Source organism: Apus apus, chromosome Z (assembly GCF_020740795.1).
Source record: "Apus apus isolate bApuApu2 chromosome Z, bApuApu2.pri.cur, whole genome shotgun sequence".
In the NCBI taxonomy this organism is placed as follows: Eukaryota; Metazoa; Chordata; class Aves; order Apodiformes; family Apodidae; genus Apus; species Apus apus.
The window spans coordinates 36,510,936-36,535,723 of NC_067312.1; the positions used below are offsets into that span (position 1 = coordinate 36,510,936).

The window sequence follows — 24,788 nt, forward strand, 5'->3', positions numbered from 1 at the left end:
ATATTTTTTCCTGCTATTGGATTTCTCCTCATCCCAACAGTTTCCATATGTATTAAGACTCTACAGATTGTAATAGTGATTAAACCAGGAAGGTTGCCTCAGTAAATTAGCTGGAACCCACAGTTACAAAAGAGACCTAGATTTTTAAGAATTGTTAAAATCAATTTACATTATTTAACAAACAGTTCTTTATACTGGTTTTCCACCGTGGTTTAAAGTGTATATATATTTCTCTCTAAAATTCTACAAAATCATTGGGAAAGGCCTACTAGTTCACTTAAAAACTGTCTACAACTTTTCTCATACTGGTTATGACTTATGAAGGTTCTGTTGAGAAGTCTTGCTTCCCTGCTGCCATGTTGCACATCTCCATACACTTTTTTCTGTTTATTAGGCTCAGTGGCTTGAAGTGCACTGGTGTTAGTGTGTAGTTGCACACTCATCTGTGTACATGAGACAGAACAAACATGGTATGTGAGCACAGGAGACAGTAACAGAGAACATAAACCAAGAAATAACAGTCCGTAAAGAAGTAATGGTGAAAATCAGGGTAGGAACTAACAATCTAAAAATCTACTGCTGAAAAAAAAAACTGCTTCCACTTTTATACAGCTGTGTTATTGTGATGTGTTCTCCAAGCTAATAAAAGTTTTCTGACTCGCCTTGCCTGTACTGTGTCCCTCATGATTAAGTCAGAACTAAATTGTTCTCAAAAATACCCAGCAAAAACACCTCATGACTGTAGAACTTGGTTTTCATGCACACAGGCTAAGCCTAACAGTTGCTTTTTCTCCATAAATCAATCTATTGTTGCCTCTTGTCACGAGCAGGCAGATTTACAGCTTCTTACCACCTTTTCTCATAATGACAGATGCTTGTGAGTGCAACAGAATGCTGAGGAAAAACACCATTAATATCTGCTCTCCTCAAATCAACACCAGGTCCAGCTCTCACAGACACACAGTCCAAATACAAACTCTGGACCTGACTGTATGGCTGAACACAGCTCTTATACAAATGAATCAACTCTGTGCAAGAAAACTCAACTCAACCAACAAAGCAAACAATTTCTGAGTACCAAGAGTGATTCTTACATGGTCCACAGCATTAGGCACTTTCTGGAAGACACTGTGCAGCAGCATCACTGGACACTGCTCCAAAAATTAAGCAATTCTGAAAAAACTGTTGTTTTTTTTTTAACCAATGCCTGAACTTCTGCAAAACAGTACAAGATATTTAGCTGTAAAATAATTATGATAAAATGAAACCAACTGCACTGATGAAGAACAAGAGTCAATACAAACTTTAAAGATGTCACCATTCTGGAAACTAATTTCTGGAAACTAAAGTCTTCCAACTTCAGGTTATCCTAAACATCTGATTTATCTCTCACTTTCTTCTTTTTTGCAGCAAAATTAGTAGCTGACAGCTGGTTTCTGTAGATTTCTATTAACTGTGTTTTTTCTTTGTTAATTTCAAGATTAACTTAAGTTAAAGTAGAATCCATTCCTTTATCAATGTAGCAAACAAAGACTTCATATTCCGTTTAAAATATTTGAAGAGCTATAACTATAGGAAAATAATGACACAGGTGCAGAGAAATCTGTCACAATTAGAACTTCATTACTTTCTTTTTGAACCAGTTTACTGGAAATGAAAAAAGGGAAAAGGTCTGGTCTCATTCACATATTTATAATGCATGAAAACACCAATTAAATTCCTCGGTGTAAGAATTATCTTCCAGCATCAATGAATTGAGACATGATCCCAAAAAAGAATTAATGTGAATACATATTAATTGTCATATTACCTCCCTGGTAAAAATTTTGCCCTGCTTTTGGAAGATCACTTTGAGAAGCCAAAACACAGGAAGTCCCAGTGAAACGCAAATAATCCACAGTCTTTTAAAAGAGGCTTTTAATGCCACTTGAAACAATTTATATTACTTTCTTAAATGACCCAGTCTGAAACTTCAAGAAACAGATTAACATAAATGTTACAATTGTGAAGCATCGGAAATTACACCTATCTTTTTTGACTTTGAGAAATCTAGAGTGAGAGCACAACCAGAGGAAACAGCTGCTTTTAACATAAGAATGAACATTACTAATAAAAAAGACCTGCCTTTTTAGAAGGAACTAAAAATATGCTTTTCATATATGAATATGGATTAGTGCTGACAGGGCAAACGCTTCTGGTTACCAGAGGCTATATTTTGTCACTTAAGCAATGCATTTTGACAGTTTTACAGGCTGTTAGCCCAAGGGCCTATGTATTCATGGCTTTACTCACTTGGGTTTCTGCCCTTATCCACTGGTTACTAATCATCAAACAGATTTAATTTTTTTTTGTAATGGGTCTGAAATTAGCTAAAGGGTGTCCTTCAACACTAAAAACTTAAAACAGTACCAGCAAAAAACTGATCTCATATGTCCTTTTCCTGTTTTCTCTTCCTGCTGACAAGCTAATGAGAGTTTGAGCTCAAACTGTTCATTAGTGCAATGACCTGATATGATTTACTGCATTCTTAGACAATCTGTTTCATCTAGTGCTCCCACACTGATGCACAGGAGACACTGGCCCCTTTATTAGGCCTGGTTGAAGGGTTTTGTGCTTTAGAACTGTTTGGCAAGAAGAGGGACTTTTCTTTGGCTTAAGTTTTCCCTGAAAAGGCACCTTTTTTATCAACTCTAAATCACTTCGCTCCTGTCATTTCCAAGTTCTTGTCTGTGTTTACAAGTAGTACAAAAACTTACTCTTGAGCTGCAAACTTATTTTTACTCAAACTTACCTGTTTATAACACAAGATACAACAGAGCTATTTCTGGAATATTTTGTGGTTATCTGGATTCACATAAGTTTTCTAAAAATAAAACCTATCATTCCAAGCTTTTTATTTACATAAAAAAAAAAAACAAAACCAAAAAATCTGTATGTAGGTGTCAGTGTCTTTTCTTGCTTTCCCCTGAACTGTTTTTAAAGGAAGCTCACATCATGTTTCCTGAAATAAAATTTGAATGGTGTAGTAATATCCCACTTCATACCAGTCAGTCTACATTATTTCCTATTTTTTACACACAATAGCCTAAAGTTTTATATTTTCCTCTGCCATACGTACTGAAATTTTAAAACTTCTTATAGCTAAGTATTGCTTCCACTTTGTTCCAAGTCAGATTCTCAGGAAGGAGGAACATGCTCCCCCAGTAAAAGCCTTCTCCTCTAGCAGAACTCCTGTACTTACAGTGACCACCTGTGACTGACCACCACCTCAGCTTTCCTTAGTGCAGCAACCCAACACATCTGTAGCTCAAAGGACAGAACAACCCCACCTGACCCATTAAGTCTCTACATCTGTCACCACCAAGGGAAACCACCATTTGAGTGTCTGTGGTACCCAAGCTGCTGGCACCCAGCCCAAATTCTGTATCATCACACCTCCTGTCAGGCTGCAACAGTAGTGACTAACCTCCAAGGCAGAGGAATACTGTAGCTTTTTAACCATTCACAAAAAGTTAGCTTGCAGATTGCAAGCTCACAAGGAAGATGGAAGAACAGGGGTATTGAGTGGGAAGTGGAATTAATTACTTCCTTACAGGAATGGAAATACTTATTCATAAATACGATGCTTAAGAAATTAAACAATTACTTCTGAGACCTAATTTAAGACTAAGGAGATGTAAAATTTAAACAGAAAATGCCAGATTATTCATCTTTGAGATGAGGCAGTCATTTGACAGATTATGTGACCTAAGGTATTGACATAACTAACTGCCTTAATTATTTATAATAATTTTAAACACAAATCCCTGATGGAGATTAGGTCAATTGTTAATTGACTCTGTACCTGCTACCCGAGCAAGTCTGTGGGCCCTGATGAGACGCACTCATGCGTGCTGAGCGAGCTGGCAGATGTCATTGCAAGGCCACTCTCAATAACTTCTGATTGATCACAGTGACTGGCACAAGTCTCCAAATACTGGAGAAAGCCAAACATCACTCCTCCCTTCAGGAAGGGCAAGCATGAGGATCCAGGGTACTACAGTGTGGTGAGCCCCACCTTGAACCTTGGGAAGGTGATGGAGCAGCTAATGGTGGAAACTATTTCCAGGCACAAAAGGATGAGAAAACAATCAGGAGCAGTCAGTGTGACCTTAGCAAGAAAAGTAATGATTAACCAACTTCATAAACTTCTGCAATGAAATGTGGCCTGGTAGAAGATAGGAGAGCAATGGATACTGTCTGCCTGGACTTCAGGAAGGTCTTTGACACAGGCTCCCCTAATATCCTCATTTACAAGCTGTTGATATGTTGGCTGGATAAGCAGATAGTGCTGTCTGAAAACTGTCTGTTTGGCTGGGCCCAGAAGGTGGTCATCAGTAGTGCAAAGCCTGACTGGAGGCAAACAGCTAGCAGTGTACCCCAGGGGTCAATACTGGGTCCAGTCCTTTCTTAACATCTTAATTAATGATCTGGATAATAAGACAGAGTGTGCCCTCAGCAAGTTTGCTGGTTATGCAAAACTGGAAGAGTGGCTGATATCCCAGAGAATCAATCTGCCACCCAGAGGGACCTTAACAGACCGGCAAAACAGTGTGAGAGGAATCACAGAATGGTTTGGCTTGAAAGGGACCTTAAAGATCATACAGGTCCAACCTCCCTGCATGGGCAAGGACAGCTCCCACTAGAACAGGTTGCTCAAAGTGCAGTCCAACCTGGTGGAACCTCATAAAGTTCAACAAGGAGAATTCTGAAGCCCTGTACCTGGAGAAAAACAGACCCATACAGTGATGTATTCTGGGGGCCACCCAGCTGGAAAGCAGCTTGGCAGAAAAGGACCTGAGAGTCCTCATGGATCTTATTAATGCATAAAAATACCTGAAGGTAGAATGCAAAGATGACAGAACAAGGCTCTTTCAGTGGTGCCAGTGACAAGACAACAGTTAATGGGCACAAACAGAAACAGAGGATGTTCCCTCTTAACATCAGAAGACACCTGGATACTGTGAGAGTGACCAAGTACAGGCACAGGTTGCCAGGGGGGTTGTGGAGTCTCCCTCCTTAGAAATATTTTTTACATGTCTAGATGCGATTTTAGGCAACTAGGTCTAAGTGGCTTTGGTTGAGCGTGGGGGTTGGACCAAATGACTATCAGAGGTCTCTTCCAACCTCAACCACTGTGATTTTGTGAATCTGAAACATAGCCTCCATTTAACAACTAGTATCCAGAAAAAACATAGAATGGTTTGAGTTGGAAGGGACCCTAAAGATCATCTAGTTCCACATGCCTTAGCAGAGCCTTCAGGAGGATCTGCTCCACGATCTTGGTGGGAACAGAGATGAGACTGACTAGCCTGCAGTTCACTGGGTCTTCCTTTTTTCCCCTTTTGAAAATGGGAGTTATGTTTCCCCTTTCCAATCAGTGGAGATTTCTCCAGACATTTAAACTCAATCTGTGCTTTGGCTTTCCTTACCTGATCCTTCACTTCTGTGACAACTTATCGGTACTACCCTCAGGATACCAGGCCCTGCTTTCACTCTCTGCATACCTTGTTTTTACATTGAACTGTGTCCTCGCTCATCCATACCGACCTCATAGCCCTCCTGCCTGCCTTCCTATTTATTAAGATACTTTGCTCCTGGGCATGGAGGAGACGATCCTTGAATACTGACCAGCTTTCCTGGGCTACACTCCCTCCAGGGGTTTGTCCCACAATACCCTACACTAAGCAGATCCTTGAAGAGACCAAAAGCCAAACATTGCAACTGTTACAGCTGAACAATTCCACTAGGTGAAGCAAGATTTGCATTTCTTCAGAGACTGTGCTACTGAAACACGTATCTACTTATAAAAGAAAATACTTTTCCTTCTATATTTATACACATATTTTGTCTTAGCTTTATAAATAAAACAGTAACTTTTGAGAAATTGCTAATGTAAAAGCTCAGAAAACCTCAAGCTTGTGTAAGATGTAGAGAATACTCATGCACAGGATACTAAGCTAACATAGGTGGATAAAAAAAAAATACTTTGACAACTGCAAAATACAGTTGTCTAAGATGAAGCACTAGGGAAGTCTTCTGCATACTGACGAAACTTTAATAATAAGAGCAGAAGCACACAGTAAAGCAGCCAAAGAAACACAGGATGGAAGCATATGGTTTTCATGCAGAGCAGCTGAATACTTCACCTTCCATAAGGTGAAGGTAAAATAAACTAGAAACATGTGTGGTCATCTGAGTATGAACATGGTCCTTAAACTGAAAGAGTCAGGGTGCAAACTGATGGAAGTTCTTGCCAAATAAGCCAAATTAGGAAGGATGAAAACTGTTCTCACTAACATAGGAAATTCTGACAGAGTTATATGAAGCCTTAGTATTTTCAAAATTGGCACTAAAAACTGTTATCTGGACCACATTTCCCCAGAAATGTTTGAAAATATGTCAATATTTGTGAAGTATTAATAAAGTATGAGCAGTACAACACAAGGAAATTAACAGCTCTGTATTCTATTCAAAGTCTGAATTATGTGAGGTGAAAACAAAACAACAAACCAACAAAAAAATACAACAAAAACCAACCAAACAAAAAATGGTGCCCACTGACAGAAGATTAAGATATCCTATACAAACCACGTGTTTGAAGAATATTGCTTATCTTGTAAGCTCAGTGGCCTGAAATCCCTATGGTGTCTGTGATTGTCTGTGCCCTGGTAAGAGTGGAAAGGCCACATTAAGCTTACAAGCAAAGCACCACTCAGATTTCAGAGTTCAACTTTGCCATTTTTAAACTTTTGCTTTGAGAACCTTCATGTATTCTATACACAAAGCTTTTGTAAGCCAACAAAGGAGAGAAATGTCTTAGAAGTGTCTTAGAAAACGTCTAACCCTCAAATTTAGTACTTGACACAAACTATAAAATTTAGCCGAGGTACTATAGCCAATGTGAGAAGTTTATTCATAGAATCATAGAATGGTTTGGGTTGCAGGGAGCCTTTATCATCATCTATATTCAACCCCACTGCATGGGCAGGGACACCTCCCACTATATCAGGCTGCTCTGAGCCTCACCCAGCCTGGCCCTGAACACTTCCAGGGATGGCATTTCCACACTTTACCTGGGCATTTTCTACTCTAATGGGAGTAATATCAACAGTAGCTGTTCTGGCCAGCCTTGACAGCTGGCATATCAGAAGCCAGCACTCCCTAATTCTCTTCTCTCACCTTATTTTCTCTCCTGTAACCTAATTTACATATCAACATTGAGAAGGACAAATGTTGATGTAATCCCATCTCACAGTTTGTCAAACTGAAAAGTCTGCTTTCAGTTTTGGTGCAGTAAGAAGCTTGTGCACCTAAATTCTCCCAGATCTGAGGCCCTGATGTCAGAAATTCATGTACTTGTATTTACAAAGAAGCAGAAGAACAACCTCACTACATGTAAAACTGCTTTAATGGTTGTTATTCTGCACTACAGTACATTTCTACACCATTACAGAACTGGTCTTTTCTGCAGAAACTCACAGACTTAGCAGTGTCATTGTAGTTCGTCTCTCTTCTTATGTAGCTCAAACTCTGTACAGAGTTCTCACAGAGTGACCCTACACTAAACCTCTACTAGGGCAGAAATCTTGTCAAGGTCATACACATCAAGTAAATACAGACCTAAATACATGAAAAATGGCAGGTGCTTCTGCAGAGTTCCTATGCACTGTCTTTGTGACTGCAGACCAAATGCTTCTGAATTCATGTCTCAGAAAATAAAACACTTTGTCTAAAATTTCACCATAAAGTACAGAGAGAACTACTGCAGCTCTTCTATATGCCATCTTTGTTGGCCTTGTCACTTTTACAGCAAGCATCATTATATTTACTTTTTTCTCAAAATTAACCCATGGAATGTAAATGATTATGAGAAAATACCAACTTTCATGTCTGTACATTTCAGTTTCAGTGAAAAGCTGTAGAGAGAAAAATACAAGTAGCTATGTTGTACCCTAAAAACTTATTAATTGCCTAAAATAAAAGCAACCCCTCTCAAACTAATTTTCAAAGTTTCAAAACTTTTAGCCAATCTTATGATAATATTGACTAAAGAATGACTTTTAGACATCATGGTTGGCAACAGTTTGTTCTCTCTCTATATTTATTCCATAGGCACTCTAAGCACTTGCTCTATGCTAATATTGTCAGGCACTTGTCTAATAGTTTTCACAAAAGATCATGTATGTTACTATACACACAGAACTATACAATGTTGATTCTCAGAAAAAAGCAACAGAACAGACTGCTATCATCTTACTGATATTTACGGCTGACAAGTCTGTGTGTTGTAACTTTGCCTACACATGTGCTTTTACTGATTACTAAAAAAAAATAAACTTAAAACTCCTTGTCCCCACTTTGAAGACTTAAAATAGGTTTTTAATAGTGTGATCTCAGCTTTATATTACTAGAAAGAGTTTTGCAACTGCTTTCTAAGGAGTGATAAGTTATTAGGACAAGATAAAGATAAATACCTTTTAAAAATAAGAATCTCTAATACTTGTTTATATTTATGCTATGTTTCACTCAAACCCTTATAATGTACTAAAAGATATTTGTAATGTAATTGATACAGGTAACAAATTATTTAAAATTCTGGGTGACTATTATTATTTAAAATACTGGCTAAATTAAGATCTCATGTACTACAATGCTGATAAATCTTGAGTTTTACAGTGTTTAATGCCTTAAAAAGGCTGAATGTGGCACAAATAAATCAAGTTGAACCACCATATCTACAAAGTTTACTTTGGCTAAAATTGTAACATCTAACTCACCAAATTTTATCTACTCCTAATGGTCCTTTGCCAAAGCAAATTTAGGTCACCAAGAACACCAAGAGTGGCTTTTGCCTTGAACCTGCATTTGTCTACCTTGAAATTGAGAAATTTTGCAACTAAGTTATTGTGTCCAGAATATTCAGACCACAGGTCTTTGCTTGATATTTATTCCCATTCATATTTTTCCTTCCTTGTGGAAGATGATATGCAATAAGCATTGTTTTGAAACCACATATTTTTCATCCTTAGAATACAGTTACAGTGTATTAACTAAAATGCATTAAAGCAGCATGGGCAATAGAAAAAAGATCATTCATACAATGAAAGAAATTAAAATTATTACAGCCTGTATCTACTCTTTTTTATGTCCACACAGGTTGGACTCAACTGTTATGTCCTCCCACTAGTTAGGTAATATCTAAAATACCCTCACACAAAGCAGCAAAATTACTTTATTTACTTCTGCTATAATCACAACTGTTCCCTAGCAAGGATATTAAACGGCATACATTCGCAATGATTTTCTGACCAGGGTAATCAAGTGTTGAGGCCCCTGATCCAGTTACTGCTGTCCCTGGTACCCATTTTCCTGAGACTCATGAATAATCTTTCCTCAGAGCACCTGGGTAGTAGAGCTGCCCGTTAGTCTCAGTCAGCTACAAAACACAGCTCCTCTGGTGCTGAGGTATATATTTTCAACTGTCTTTAAAATTCTCCTCTTAAATCACTCTGAGGTGATTGTACAGGTTTTGTGGATATTTAAACGGATTTAGGCAACTGCAAATAGCTATATTTATCCTTACCTAATTGCTGTCTAAACGTTAATTCCTATAGCACAGAACATAACTACCCTCACTTTCACAAGGTCATTTGCAGCACAGTTTGTACAGAGGAAGCAATTCTTTCAACGGAGGTTAAGACAACCATATTTCAAAATCATTTTAAAAACCCTACTTACCTATCCTAGAATCAGGAAGCCCTGTCTTGCTACACGTGTGCAAGGACTATATTTTTCAAAGGGATAAAGTCAGCATTAATTAGCAAATTTCTTGGTCCCTTCATAGCCACACAGCCTAACAACAAAGAAATCTATCACCAGAGATATATGCACCTACTTGTTTTCAGCCCTATATGGGAACAAATGGCATAAGATTATCTCAGATCAGAGAAGAGCATTACAAATCCCACTAATGTACCCAAGGTCAGAAGAAACCCAAACTACATATTTCAGTTGGGCAGATAAGGACTTCTATTTTCAAAAGAAGGTGTAAGCCTGATTAGAGGCTTTTTTAACATAGAGTTTTAGGTTTTATAGGAATTTCTACCAACACAGCTGAATGTTATACTCAAAGTTAGCTTTTTGTTTGTAGGAAAAAAGTGTGAAGAAAATCAAGGCTGCAACATCTTTTTCTAATAAAACCACCAGCTGTACTAAAATACTGACTAAGCTAAGTAAGCACTACTGAATCATGACAAAGTGAGTGAAAACAAATTGATGTTTCTTAAACTTTAAGTGAATGACAGCTTATCTATTGCCCGTGTGACGATGCAGGATCAACTTTGGTGAGCATCCTAATATTGTTAGAATTAGTTGCAGGAATGAGGTTTTCCTTAACCAATAACAGTGGCCTGGCATGCCTTGATTTAGGCTGGACTTGATGATTATAAAGGTCTTTTCCAGCCTTGGTAATTCAGTGATTCTGTGGTAATTCTGTGATTTTGCAGTGATAGTGTGGGCACTTTTGTAGTCAGGAAACAGGCAACCACACAGAGGAGAATAAAGAGCACCACTGGATTACATCTGCTTTCACCTATTCCCTGTACCAGCGTTACATGCACATGTTGATACTGAAAGAACAGTGACACACAGGCACTGTCACCCTAGAGTTTGGGGCAGGCACATGATATCTGTCAGGAGCATCCCTTCCGAAAATGCCCCCCAGCAACCCCCGGCAGTGTGGCATCGAATGCCAACACCCAGTACAAGCCCAGGGCTCCACAGAATGGAAAGCTTAATGGCAGTCCCACATTAGCAGGCAATGAATTGTCATCAATTCTACACAGGCATGATGCATGATACCCTCTCAGGAATACTAAGTTCAGGCAGCTTTGATCCTCCCTTGAGAAAATTTTAATTTCAGTGGATCACTCAGTCACTAAAATGTAAAAATTAGATTCTGTGTTTATGGTGTGTCCTGGAGAATTTTCATCAGTGATCACTAAATTACAAACTTCTGATTGGGAAGTGTTATTAAATTATCTAATTAATTTCATGAGGAGTTTGGCAGCAAGCCTTCAAAAGTACATGAGTACAATATGTCAATTATGCCAAAGAAAACAACTGACCTACATAAAAATAAAAGGCAAAGAAACCTGGGATAGATCTAACTGCTGTATACATAGTTAGACTATTTCAATTGATAACCAACAGGTGTTGGATTTTAATTATACGGAGCCATTTCACTGGAGCACAACATAATGTATAAAAGTAGATTTAAACAACTTTAAAGTAATTAAATCCTTATGAAGAAGATGTCCCCTGATCATGATTAAAATAAAATATCCTATCTTTGACTGCAATCATCTCAGCCTTGAAAAACTGCCATAACTTTACTAGACCAGGCACAAAGTCTTATTTTGCCACAAAAGAAACAATATAATGAAAATATTGGCACTGCACACACCCAGTTAAAATCCTACTTTCTTCAGGCTAGCAGGTGATAGATTCCTCCAGGGCTGGAATTTAAAAAGTAAGGTCCCAATCCAAAAATACATTTATGTAAATAATTCAGTTAGTCCATGAGTAGTCCCCATTGAAATGGATGTAGCCAACACTTGTGAATAAAGGGAACTACTGAAGCCTGAACTGGTAGCCTGATAACAGATTATGTTATTACTGTGGTCAAAATATAACATTGCCTAAAACTGAAAACACAAGTCAATATCCATGATGTTGACTCAAGAACGCAATATTTCCTGATACTCACATGATTACATTTGCAAGCTGGATGGTTAAGGACATCTATACTGTTTCCCTCCACCATTTTATTTCTAAATTCTTAGCATTTCTGTAAGTCAGTGGTTTCCTAACACAGCACAGTAACAAATACATCTCAGTTTAGCATCCAAGCTTGCTGTCACAGAAGAATCACTACCTTAGTGTTTCCTCTTCCAGCACTGGTTCATCTCACCACACACAGAGCAGTTTAATATGCACCTGCGCTTTTGCAACTGAAGCCAAAGCATTTTTCCCTTCATAGTAACAGCTATTAAAAATAAGCTTAGTATAGCAGCTGAATGGTGCCATATTACAGTAGAAGTTGACAGCCATACAGCAATACTTGTGCCTACTACCATTCCTCTAAGGAGGTCCTACTATCTTAAGCCATTACATCTTTCTGAGTACTTATCTGGAAGGAAGCACTTTGGACTATACAGTGTTTAACTGCCAACACCCACCTGTTTTTGACTACTGAATTACATCTTTGACATGGGAGCACTACAGGAAAACAAGCAGAAATCACACCTGCACTAAAAGTAAAGTGGAAACAACGCATTAAAACAAAAAGCAAAAAGTAAAGATTCTAAGAATACAACAGGTTGCAAATCCATGGTGCACAGCCTGCAATGAAGGACATGGTCAGTATAAATCCTTGGTTGTCCTTAAAGATTTTAACAGAGTACACAGTTTCAGCAGAAATAAAAAAAACAAACAAACTAACCAAAAAAACAAGAGCCTAGCTTCCTTTTTTCTCCTGGATAACTACATGAAAATTTCACACAGAGCTCTGTTTCACTACTGTTAGTTCTAACTTTATGTATTATCCGAAGAAATCTTACTTTGGCTCCCAGTCCTGGCAGAAAGCAGGATTTTTCAGCTAACAAGGGCCTGAAGGTTTTAGAAGGCCATGGGGGTTTTAAAAATATTCTTCAATTTTTGCAAGTCAAATCACTAGATGATGTGCCACATCTAAAGTGGCAGTTTATGGATTACTATTCATGCTGAAACTTTAAGACTGCTTTAAGATATGCAAGTAGTTGAGTAAGTACAAACCCATAGCCTATCTGATCATTGCTGTAGTTTTATTGTTTTGTGATGGCCATTCAAAGAAGGAGTTGGCATTTTTTTCCAAAGGCAAAAGACCTGCTACTTTGCTTTTAATACGTGAAACTCTTCAACCCTGAGCTGTCAAAATTTGCTACCATAGATATTTGCTCAGTTTGTATTTCCACAGGCTTCAACATGCCAATAGGTTGGTATGGTTACTAATGGCAATGCTACATCCTACAATGGCAGGAAGAGAAAAAACAATACACAACATATGCAAAATTATCACACCAGGAGCAGAATTCATGCAACAGAGCCACATGTATTCTCTAAAAAAATCCACCAACAAACCACTTTCATATATTGCAGATTTTACATTTTTATTCAGATTACTGCAACTGGAGCTACACTGAGAACATTTTTTAACACCTGAACACAGAGGTAGGATGTCCTTTCTGCCCTTCTGCTTCTACAGCTTCACTTAGAGCTATGCACCATTTTTGCCTCCCTATCTAACCCAGACAAACTGGTAATAATTAAATAAGAAGTATCAGAGCACCCCTTTTGCGATGTCTCCAAAGCTCAGAAGGCGCACCTCTAGCCATGGAAAACACTGCAATCCAATCTGAAACTCTCTGTTTCCCCAGTTTGCAGCTCATACAAATGTTTTGAGAACATGGTCATATTTCATCATCACACAGGCAGCAAAACCAGCTAGGTCAAGTTTTTGTTGTTCATGGGTTGTTTTTTTTCAAATTGGGTAGTTTCACTATCCCATGTAGGAAGCAAACAGATAAGACTTTAATTAAGATGTCCTGCCATTGAATTTAAAAGAAAAATCTTTGGAGTTTAAGTGGACTATGCTAGTATTCCTACACCTCATTAAAACCATAAATGTGACATGGCTTCACTTCTACTTTATGTGCTTCGTACCAAAGCCAGTAAAATAATTCCTTAGTCTTATGTGTAATTTCTAACTGAATATACATTTCACTTCTGAATGCCTTTGCTAGCTCATATAGCTAGCAAAAGACCCTCACTGTTTCAAATAACGTCTATCACTATTGCTGAAGTCCAACACACTTTAAATCATGGATGTATTTGAAAATTGATATTCAACAAAGCCGTGAGAAATAGAGACCACTTTTCACTTGCCAACAGCTCAAAGGCAACAGAAAAACAGATCTAAAATAAATACAGCAGTGCACCACACTACAGCATATGCCAAATAGACCACAGAGAAATGACCACACATGGTCTTACTCTTTCAGTCATGCACAGAAAGGTTATTCAATGAGGGTAAAAAGTGTTATTCCTAAGCAAGGTTGTGATTCACTTTATTTCCTACTGTAATTTTATAAAGGTATTTGGAGCTCAAAACAGGCATTGACTGCAGGATATCAGAGAACAGTGTCTGGCTCTCTAAAACACCCCCAAGGCAAATAGTATGCTAATCTGCCTGCCTTCTTAAACCTGAACTTCCAGGAACAGCTCAAAGGGTGCTCTCCACATGAACAAATCCACCTCTCTGAGGATGCTCCAAGTCCTTGTCTGAATACCCAGAACTAGGTAGAGCATGATGCCAATGGTTTGAGTATACCCTGCTTTTCTGTCTGAAATTAAAGCCCATTAATGGAAAGGATATGCTCCACCTTGATTCACTGAACAAGGTCTGTATCTGAAGAAGCTGGGAGGATTGGCTGATTCAACTGAAGGCTGTGCAGCCAATATAGACTAGGGGTTGACCTGTTATAAAGCAGCCCCATGGAGAAGGAACTTGGAGAAGAAACAAGTTATCCATCGGATAGCAGTGTGCCCCTGTGGCCAAGAAAGCCAATAGTATCTTGGGATGTATTAAGAAGAGTGTGGCCAGCAGGCTGAGGGAGGTTCTCCTCTCCCTTTGCTCTGCCCCCGTAAGACCACATCTGGAGTATTGTGTCCAGTTCTGGGCTTCCCAGTTCAAGAGGGACAGGGATATGCTGGAAAGAGTCCAATGGAGAGCTACAAGGATGATAAAGGGACTGGAACATCTGTCATATGAGAAAAGGTTGAGAGACCTGGGACTGTTTAGTCTTCAGAGGACTAAGAAGGTACCTTATTGATGTCTACAAAGATCTGAAGGGTAGATGTCAAGAATGGCCCAATCTCCTTTCAGCTGTGTCCTGTGATAGGATGAGGGGAAACTGCTAGAAGCTACAACACAGAAAGTTACATCTCAACATGAGGAAACACTTCTTCACTGTGAGGGTGATGGAGCACTGGGAGAGGCTGCCTGGACAGGCTGTGGAGTCTCCTTCTCTGGAGACTTTCAAGACCTGTCTGGACTCGTTCCTGTGTGATCTGCCCTAGGTGTTCCTGCTGTAGCAGGGGGGTTGGACTCTATGATCTTCAGAGGTCCCTTCCAACCCGTATGATTCTATGAAGACAAAGGAGTAGCAGCATTGCTTTCTGTAGTACCTGCCAAGTGAAACAGAATCACGGTTTAATGATGACTGTCAGCTTCCATTACCATGAGGAATTCTCAGAATGTCATCCTTAATTTAAAAACCTAAACCCATCTTTCACAACTGCAGCTGGTCATGGACTATCCTTACCTCTGAAACAGTCTCTGGTGTGACCAGCAACAACAAGAAACTTAATTTTGCAGGAAGTTCTACCTTCTTGTGAATATGTTTGATAAAAGCACAATGAGTGCATCTTAACTTCTACTATGTGGCTTGCTGGATTAATTTCCAGAAATAATGCCAGCAGAGTTTGCTGATGTCCCACACCTGAACTTGCTTCTCATGTATTATTAAAAGATCAGTTAATGGGCAAAATTCAGAAGCAATTAATGTTTGCCAAAGGAAAATTCCTGCAAAACCCCTGAAATAAAGATCTCTATCCTCCTCCTGACTTTTTTGTTGGTTTGTTTTGTTTTAAAGACATACATACAAAACCTACTTGGTTTTGTGCACCTATTTACAAATTCAACTCTCTGTAAATTATAAAAACACAACTAAAATACTTCTAAGGTGAAGTAATACAACCTAAGCTACAGAGCAGTTACAAACAGCTCTGTTCCATTACACCTTTAATTACAAATTTATCATGTTTGTTATGCATAGTTATGCATATGAACTAACACAAACAATCATGGTTTCAGGACGTGTTTGAGAATGAAAATACCTCTTATTCCACAGCATAAAGAAAATACTGTCCTCATAAGATTCTTAGCAAAGCTGTTGTAATAAAATTATAAATAATTGACACAGTAATAGGATTGCATTATAGTTTTAGCCTAAGCTGCAAAAAATACACTTGAGTCAAAGCTAATATTTTTGTGATATCCTAACAATTTTCTTTTAGGTATTTTAGGAGTTGTAATCTGATTTGGTATATTTAACCCAAATTTGCTGAGTTGGGTTTTGTGGGTTTGATTTTTTTAAAGCCACTTTAGGAATAAAACCTGGATACTTTATTACCAAATATACTCCTAAATAATGTAATATTCTTTGTTCATCAGTGCTATGATACCCATCACTGTAAATGCACCTGAGTAAGAAATAACATTTGACTTAATTTTACAACATATTATTACGTCAGAACACTCCACTGAAAAAGTGTTTTCCCACTATCAGGCAACTATGCCAGTTAGTATCTTCATGTATAACTAGACCTGAAATATCTATTCCTGTATAGCAAAATAAACATATGTAATGTATACCATATTTTCACTTCCATTACTCTTGACATAAGATGGCAACTTCTCACTCTTTTTTATCATTATACAACTACTTAATTGTAAGATACAAATTTTATGGATCTAGCTGTAAGTTACTCCTTTGCCTGAAATGCTCAGAAATCCACCAATGCATACAAAAAGTTCAAAATATTCTTTTAAAATGTACATAATTACTTCTATTACACTCCCTCCTTTCATTAGGCTCCCTGGTTAAAATTTGAAAGTGCAGAAGGAACAACTCTCTGTGAAATTCTGTAGACACTCATTAACCAGGCTGCCCAGCTCTTTCTCCCACAGCACCAACAATGGTATGAATTTACCAATTTACCAGGTATGTCAGGGGATTATTTCCAGTTCCATACATACATACCTTTTCTAAAAATATTAACAACTTTCTAAATAGTATCCAGCCACTGACTGGAGCCATACTCAGCCTGACCTATTAGTAAGCACAGTCTCAAAGTGGCAGACACCCTTTTCACCCACACAGATGTGGACCACACTGGCTCCTCCCATTGAAGACCTATCTGTTTCATGATCCAGGACACCACCAACAAAATAAACCAGAGCCCAGACCAGCAAAATCTCCTTCTCTTTGAGTGGACTCCAGTAGTTTACTCTCCCAGTAACACTGCACAAATAGAAAACCCTGAATCTGCTTTTTTGGTTTAGTACAGAATTGCGGTACCCCTTAGCTCCTGCAAATCTACTGCAGATGCATGATGAGTAGCAGCCCAAGTGGATTTTTGTCATTCTTTGAGAAACACAAGGGGGTATCCATTATAACATTGGTAATGGGCAAGAGGCTGCAAGACAACAAAGACGGAAACACAAGCCAACAATTAAAAATTATCCTATCCATACCCTTTACATAACAATTACGTGCAAGTTGATATACAGCACACACCTCTGTAGTGGCTCCATTTGTAAAATTCCAGTTACACTGCAGTGGCTCCTCTCAATTCTTTTGTCTTTGAAGAAAAATGAAGAATTACTGTTGCCAGTAAATGTGTCACTATATGGCACCTATTTGAAGGAAGAGGAACTTGAAAGCAAAATCTATGCTAATTAGTCGGCTATACTGAGGGTAGTTAGCAAGTCTTCGGGCTACTGACATAGACTAAAATAGAAGATTCAGCTTGTTTTGAAGACATTAAATAATAATTCACATCAGGGTTAACAAGGGTAAATATTTTCAGGTTTAAAGACAAATTCAGAAGTTCTAAGCCAGAACAGGAATGCCACCTCAACCACAGTATCACCAGTGCCACGCTGTAAAGCAGAGCTTGTCTTATTACATACCTTCTAAATTTTATAGCCCTTGCATGCCCTAAGGGACTAGTCATTAAAAGGTCACTTCAGAAAGAAATTCCTTTATCTCTTGTGGCAAGTTCCTATGATGTAAAAACCTAATGTCAACATTACCCCTTCCCTCCTAGCAGGGTATATTTATCATCTGTTCCAGAGAGGGCAAGAAGGGCTATGAATTTGATTGCAGTAACTGAGGAACAACAGAAAACACAAAAGTGGGAAAATTGAACAGGAATGGCAGGCAAGACTTCCTCTCTACCATGCACACTACCTCTAGTGATAAGAACAAATAAAGGCACCAAACAAGCCTTCTCTTCCCCTCCCTTTCCTTCTCTACTCATCACTCTATGAAAGATGCTTCTGAAAACTGAAGTCTGATGGGAGAATCATTAAAATCCAATAATCAAGAGTAAATTATGCTTGAAACAGATGAGCAGGTATGGTAGGCAAATATTTTCAGGAAAGCAAACTTCCATAATTTTCTTCCATGTTTTTCTTATTGGGTGAGCCTGTTGCTTTGGATAGATTCTCCCCATCACAGTGAGGATTCTAGGAACTCCTCCTCCCCCACAAAACTAGAATAACTCACCAAACTGCCATTCTTAGTAGAAAAATAACAGCACTCTGACTTACTGCAACCCATTCCTGAATTTACTGAGTTCTCTTAACACCTGAACACAAAGACTTAAGAGTGTGAAATAAAAAGATTCCAATCAATTTACTTTTATCTCACAAGAAACATGAAATTCAAACAAACAAGATCAAAAGAACAATATTATTTATAGCTATCTCACATATGTCTCATTTGTCATTATGTTGACAGATTTATAAATTGAGTAGACTCAAACAGGCAAAACAATTCAACTAGAACATGCATGAAGTTTGAACAGCCAGCAGACAAAATCCTTCAATTTGAACAATCTGCCAGTACAGAGGAGACAGGAAAGGGGAAAATACAAATATGGTGCCCATACCCGCAGACTGGGAATACTCAATACATTCAAAGCAAAGCCAAACACGACTTACTTCAGATTTGGAGGACATGTTTTCATCCATGTCAGAATCATTGGGATCTACAATATCATCGAACGGAGGCAGAGTAGGGGTCTTCCTTTCCAGTACATCATTTTCAATTTTGACTCTCCCCACCTTGGGTTGAGATCTATCCTTTGTCTGTTTTTTGTCAGCTGAACAAGTAAGAATCAGTGGTGGGTCACTAGAAAAACTTTTAAATAATGAATACGAGCCACTTTTCTTTCTTTTTTTTGCAGAAGTTTCATCATAGTCCAGAACAGAGGGCCTTTTTGTGGGGGTCTTCTTTTCTTGTTGCTGCCCACCAGTTATGGTAAGGATTGGGGTGTTTTCAGATTTCAGCTCCTTGGACATGGGTTTGGGTTCCTTGAAGGCCATCTTAGGAACTATTTTTTCATCTTTTAGTGGTTTGTTTTCTTTGGGTTTCTTAGAGAATTCTTTGGAAGATTTGTTGTGTTCCCTGGAAGATTCTTTGAAGGCACTTTTATGTTCTCTTGAGTCTTTAGAAGCTTTTTCTTTGTGCTCTTTTGTTAACTTGTGGGTCTTGGTAAAACTGTTACTACTGCTGCTGCTATTTGTGTTCAGAATCCTAGCCGGGTCCTGCAGAAAGGAAATTAAAAGTTTTACTTACCAAAAAAACCTCCATGAACCAAAAAAAACCCCACCGAACAACAACAATAAAGAAAAACACTTAAAGCCCCCAAAAGACACAATACAGACAAAGGATTCATATTAACACCTCTGAACTTCAGGTTGTAAACCAGAAACTGCAAATACCTCTATAAGAACAGATAAAAGCCCCATCATTTTGGTCAACTTATCTGTTACCAAGCAGCAGAACATAAGCAGTTGGCACTGCATGTCAATATCTTAAAGACAAGTCAGTTTTTATGTTTAGAATTAGGTGCAGTTTTTAAGAAACATCATAAGATGAAAACAAAAACAGTTTAGGAAATGTTTACCATGACCATTAGTTATCAGCAAAACAAAACACAAACAGCATAAGGGAAGATCAGTATATCAATCATAGACCATCAACAGAACTACTTCCAGACCAGAGCAACTCGTACTTATGATATTGCAGGTGAATTTTTACTTCTCTACTCTGATCCTCTCTCCAGCTTATACAAAATCATTTTCCTTATACAACGTAACTCTGGGTCCAGCCTGGCTATGAAAGACTTGGTTTGACAAGCAACATCTCAGCAGTCAATGACTTTTTATGGAAAACCTCCTTTTCTAAAAAAAAAAAACACCTTTCTTTGCATTTATTGCCGCTGTGTCCACTGAGAATTTAATTGCATTTTTTTAAATTCAAATACTATAAGCAAGAAGGTTTCTGAGAGGGTGATGACTCAGTGGTCCTAGAAGATATGCAAAAGCAAAAAGTGCACAGCTGTATCATTCCTCACTCAGGTGAATGTGAAAGCTGAAGTGGCAAAGAAAGCTGTGATCTGCAGCTAAACTGGCAATACAGGTACTGAACCATTTGGAATGGGTTGTATGGGATCCTTTCTTCTAAGAATTAACATCTGAGAATTTTCAAAAGATGTGGAGAGCTTCAGCACTGCCCACTTTCATTAAGACTGCTAGCAGTAGGTGTTCAGGATTTCAAAAATACACAGAAGCTTAGATGCACTGTTAAAAACACTACATACCTGTAGCATTCTCTCCAGAAACAAGGTTCATTTTTATACCACTTCAAATCTGCAAAATGACGTTTCAATTTACAGGAACCTATGCTCAAAAATTTAGGTTGCTTACTTTCTTCAAAGCTGATTATACGCGTTTCTACCTACATATTGAGTAGCAACTGAGAAACTTGTAGAAAGAAACACATTGACAAATGTATTTCATATACCCATTGACTTCCTTCCCTTTACCTAGAATAGAGGTTTAAATGGTATAAAACTGAAAATACTAAAACTCCGGGGAAAACAAACAAACCAAAAAAACAAAAAACACCACACCAAAAAAATGCAACCTGATGTATTGTGAAATTTGTAAAAATCCTAATCTATATATAGATCTACACTTAATAGGATTTCATTAACAACACTAAGCTGAAATAATACAAAAAAGAACCCACACTAACCTAGAAAATAAAATATCTGAAGGTTTTTTCCTGATGAAAACCCACAAGATTACTAGCCTATGAACCTAGGAAACCAACACTTTTTGAAAGCAAGAAAGTCCCTATGTGATAGTAAATGCCATGCCAGTATCACACCCTGCAATTTTCAAATAATTAATCAGTGAAGATAAGACTGGCAGAACAGGAATAGTTTTAGTGAAATTATATGGACTATGCATTTTATGTTTAAGATTCCCATGCTCACACTTTACTTGCTGGCAGCTATATATCTTATAGCTCAAGAGTCTTTAATTACTCCTTCCTAGAACAAAAAGATGACAGTGCTGGTCATAAGTCAGAATATATTTAAATAGGGGCATCCTAATACATAAGTTTAAAACCATAGTTATAAGCAAATTATTTCATTGAAATAGAGGATTATGAATAATACTGAGAATAAAGTGTTCTTCCAATATAATTTTTATGCAAAGAAAGCATTACCAGAAACAGGGAACTACTAAAAAGGATATTAGTCAGTACAAATATTACAAATGCAATTCTGGGTTTGACTTTTCAGAATTCAGTTGGTTATTCAACGAAGTCCTTTGCAAGATGCTGAGCAAAGTGGTGCCCAAAATTCTCTCATCTACGTAATACTGGATATGCTTTCAACCTTTATAAAATGCATCAATAAGCCCCTAGCTTGGCTTTATTTTCCAGCAATCCATATTTAGGATTTCACAGCGCTAAGAATCTTCCTTTAGTTTTGACCCTTGTACTGGTTTCAGCTGGGACAGGCTTTATTTGGGGCTATGCTGTGGATTTGTGCTGAAACAGTGTTGAAAGGACACTGAAGTTTTAGCTGTTGCCCAGCAGCATTCACACAGTGTCAGGGCCTTTGCTGTTTCTCATGCTGCCCTGCTAGCAAGGAGCCTGGGGGAACGCAAAAGGCTGGGAGGGGACACAACCAGGACAGCTGACCCTACCTGACCAAAGGGATATCCCAGACTGTTTGATGTCATGCTCAGCAATAAAAGCTGGGGGAAGAAGGAGAGGATGTCTGAACTTGGGTATTTGTCTTCCCAAGTAACTGTTACATGTGATGAAGCCTGGCTTTCCCAGAGATGGCTGATGCCTGCTTGCCAATGGGAAGTTTTGAATTAATTCTTTGGTGTGCTTTGCTTATAATCACAGTTTTTTATTTCTCCATTGAACTGTTTGTATATCATGAATTTTGTCACTTTTAGCCTTCTGATTCTCTCCCACATCCGCTTTTAGGGATGCAAGTGAGCAGCTGTGTGGGGCTCAGCTGCCAGCCAGGGTGTTAAAAGTACAAACCTCATATTTATGGAGATGTGGTATGTCTGGCTGTCTAGCACTGCCAGAGGTTTACAGAACTTGCAGAGGGGAAAACACATGCCGCTTTTCTTCCCCAATACTTCATGACCATTTTACCCAAAAGGCAGATGAGTTAGCAGCAGTGTGCTGGAAACTGAACGACCTGAGCAGCACAACCTCCACGGCGGCTGACTTATCTTTAAAAATACAATCAGTAGAACTGCTCTGAAAAAACCCCTAACAATAAAACAAAGCAGAATTAGCCTGTTCAATAAAAGTCGTGTCAACAAGATGAGAAATTAAGACCAAGAATACATCCACTTGTGTGATCCCTGTTGACAGACAACTAACTAGTGATGACTTCTCCAATCAGGACGTACTAAGCTAGTATTTAATGCTGCATAACCTGGACAGTTTACACATCACATGCACAAAAAGTGGATTAACTCCCATATGCTCTGTAGCAATAGATGGAAACAATTAATTAAAAATAATTACTTTTAACTCTTTTTCCCTTCTCATTATCTTAACTAATTGGTAAAACACTGAATTTTCATACAGTGCTGCATGAATTATTCAACTGTGCTTCACGTTTTTTGCATCAGTACTACAAATGTATTTTCAAGTCCAATTTGGAAATCTAACTGTATATCAATATATTATATTTGCATCAATATTAATAACGGGCAGAAGCATCAACAATGAACAATATTATGATGACACTGAATGACTGAATGTAAGGCACATCCTCACTTTCCAGGCTAGTAATAAAAAAAAAAAAAATTAAAAAAAGACTACTCCTTTCTTGAAATGTTTTACTTTACTCAAAACTCCTTTCCTGATGGTTTTTTTTTATACATTCTTTTTAAATGCTTCATGTTTTGTTTGATGTAAGACCAGCCCCAAAGGCTGACATATGAACTACTTATTAATGTTTTTATCTTCATATCTTTTTCTACCATGCCAGAACTCTACACGTTACCCTAGGAAGAAATAAAATATGTGCCATTAATAAACTAAATGGAGTTCTCATGTTTCTTTTTGGTCTCCTTACCTCATATCTTAAATTGATCGAAAAAGAGAGACTCATTTTAGTGGTTTTCCAATAGATGAGAGCTGTGAAATAGGTGCTTGGGTGCAATAATACTAAAATAATACTAAAACAAAAAGTAACTTGAGATCTTTTTGTCTTTTCAATTTTAAAATGAGACCTCCTTCCTCCTTCTACAACATGAAAGCTGATGTTTACATAGAAATCACAGTACAAGCATATGAGATATGATACAGACATATACCATCCACGAAGAGAGGTGGTTCATTAAAATTTATCAAGTCATTAAACTGAACACATTGACTGGCATAGCAATCCCAGTCTATTGTTTAGTATACAAATTTAGTACTAGTGAGCATAAAAAAAAGTATGCATTATTTTAATTTGTAATAGAAAAGCATTTCTTCAATAAATGTTTGCCTATTGAAAAAATTTGTCCATCTTGAACCAGTGGACTGGAATTAGTCCCAAATATGCATGCTCCTCTTAAGAGGAAAAGAGGAGGAAGACCTCTAAAAGGAATTACTTCTTCAAGGAAATTCAGATTTCTGTTGAATACAAATGTTTTATTATTTCATAAAAATACTAACTGATTAGAGGAAAAAGAACAAAACATTTTGAAAGCCTACAGATTATTACTGTATCACACATTTACAAAGACTTCCACACTTCAGTTTGTCCAGCCCACCAACTATTACAACCAATGACATCAGGAGAAATAGAAGCAGATGGAGAATTACAAAGCTCACTTGTTTGACAGAGAAAGCCAAAAGGGAAAGCATAGAACAGTATTTTTTTTACCAGTCATAAAGAGAAATAAGAGCTTTTGCATTTTTGTTTATAAAGTAAACATCATTTCACTGCAGCTGACACCACAGCTCATTCCAAAAGACAATCATCCCAACAGAACTAATCAAGCAGTTTCTCTATTCTGTGCACATAGTACTTACATAAGTAAGTACTGCACAGGCACAGTAGTAAAACTGATCTAAAAGCAACAGCATCTGTAGCTAGCCTGTGTCTATCTCTATATTCTAAAAAAAATTAATGAAGTAAGGTTTCATGCATTTCTGCCTGTACTCTGTATTTCCAAGACCAAAGTTTTGTTTTAGATTCACAATACCTGGGCTTGTTAACATCATCTCCATTAAATTAAATACAAAATCACAGATCTTCAGAAATACAAGTATCTGTAATTTTTAATACATAGTTCAGAAGAGGATGTGACAGAAAGCAAAACTGACAATTTTGCATTGTTGCGGGTTTTTTTAAGTTAATACTAAATCAGTAACACTGCTTTGTTGCACTAGTTTTACTGCCTTGACTGCAGTTCCTGTTTAACCAGAGTGTCTTTGTGGTGCTTTGTAATGGCAAATAGGTAAGCAAAT

General features: G+C 37.8%; 1 protein-coding gene across 6 annotated transcripts in view; it reads right to left on the reverse strand.

Moving 5' to 3' along the window:
* The window catches only part of MLLT3 (MLLT3 super elongation complex subunit), a 162,248-nt gene that overhangs the window by 67,617 nt on the left and 69,843 nt on the right, over positions 1 to 24,788 (reverse strand). For all 6 annotated transcript variants that reach the window (XM_051642871.1, XM_051642868.1, XM_051642870.1 and 3 more), the window contains exon 6: positions 18,932 to 19,537. In XM_051642871.1, coding sequence (XP_051498831.1) covers positions 18,932 to 19,537 — 606 coding nt within the window. The remainder of the gene's footprint in view (positions 1 to 18,931; positions 19,538 to 24,788) is intronic.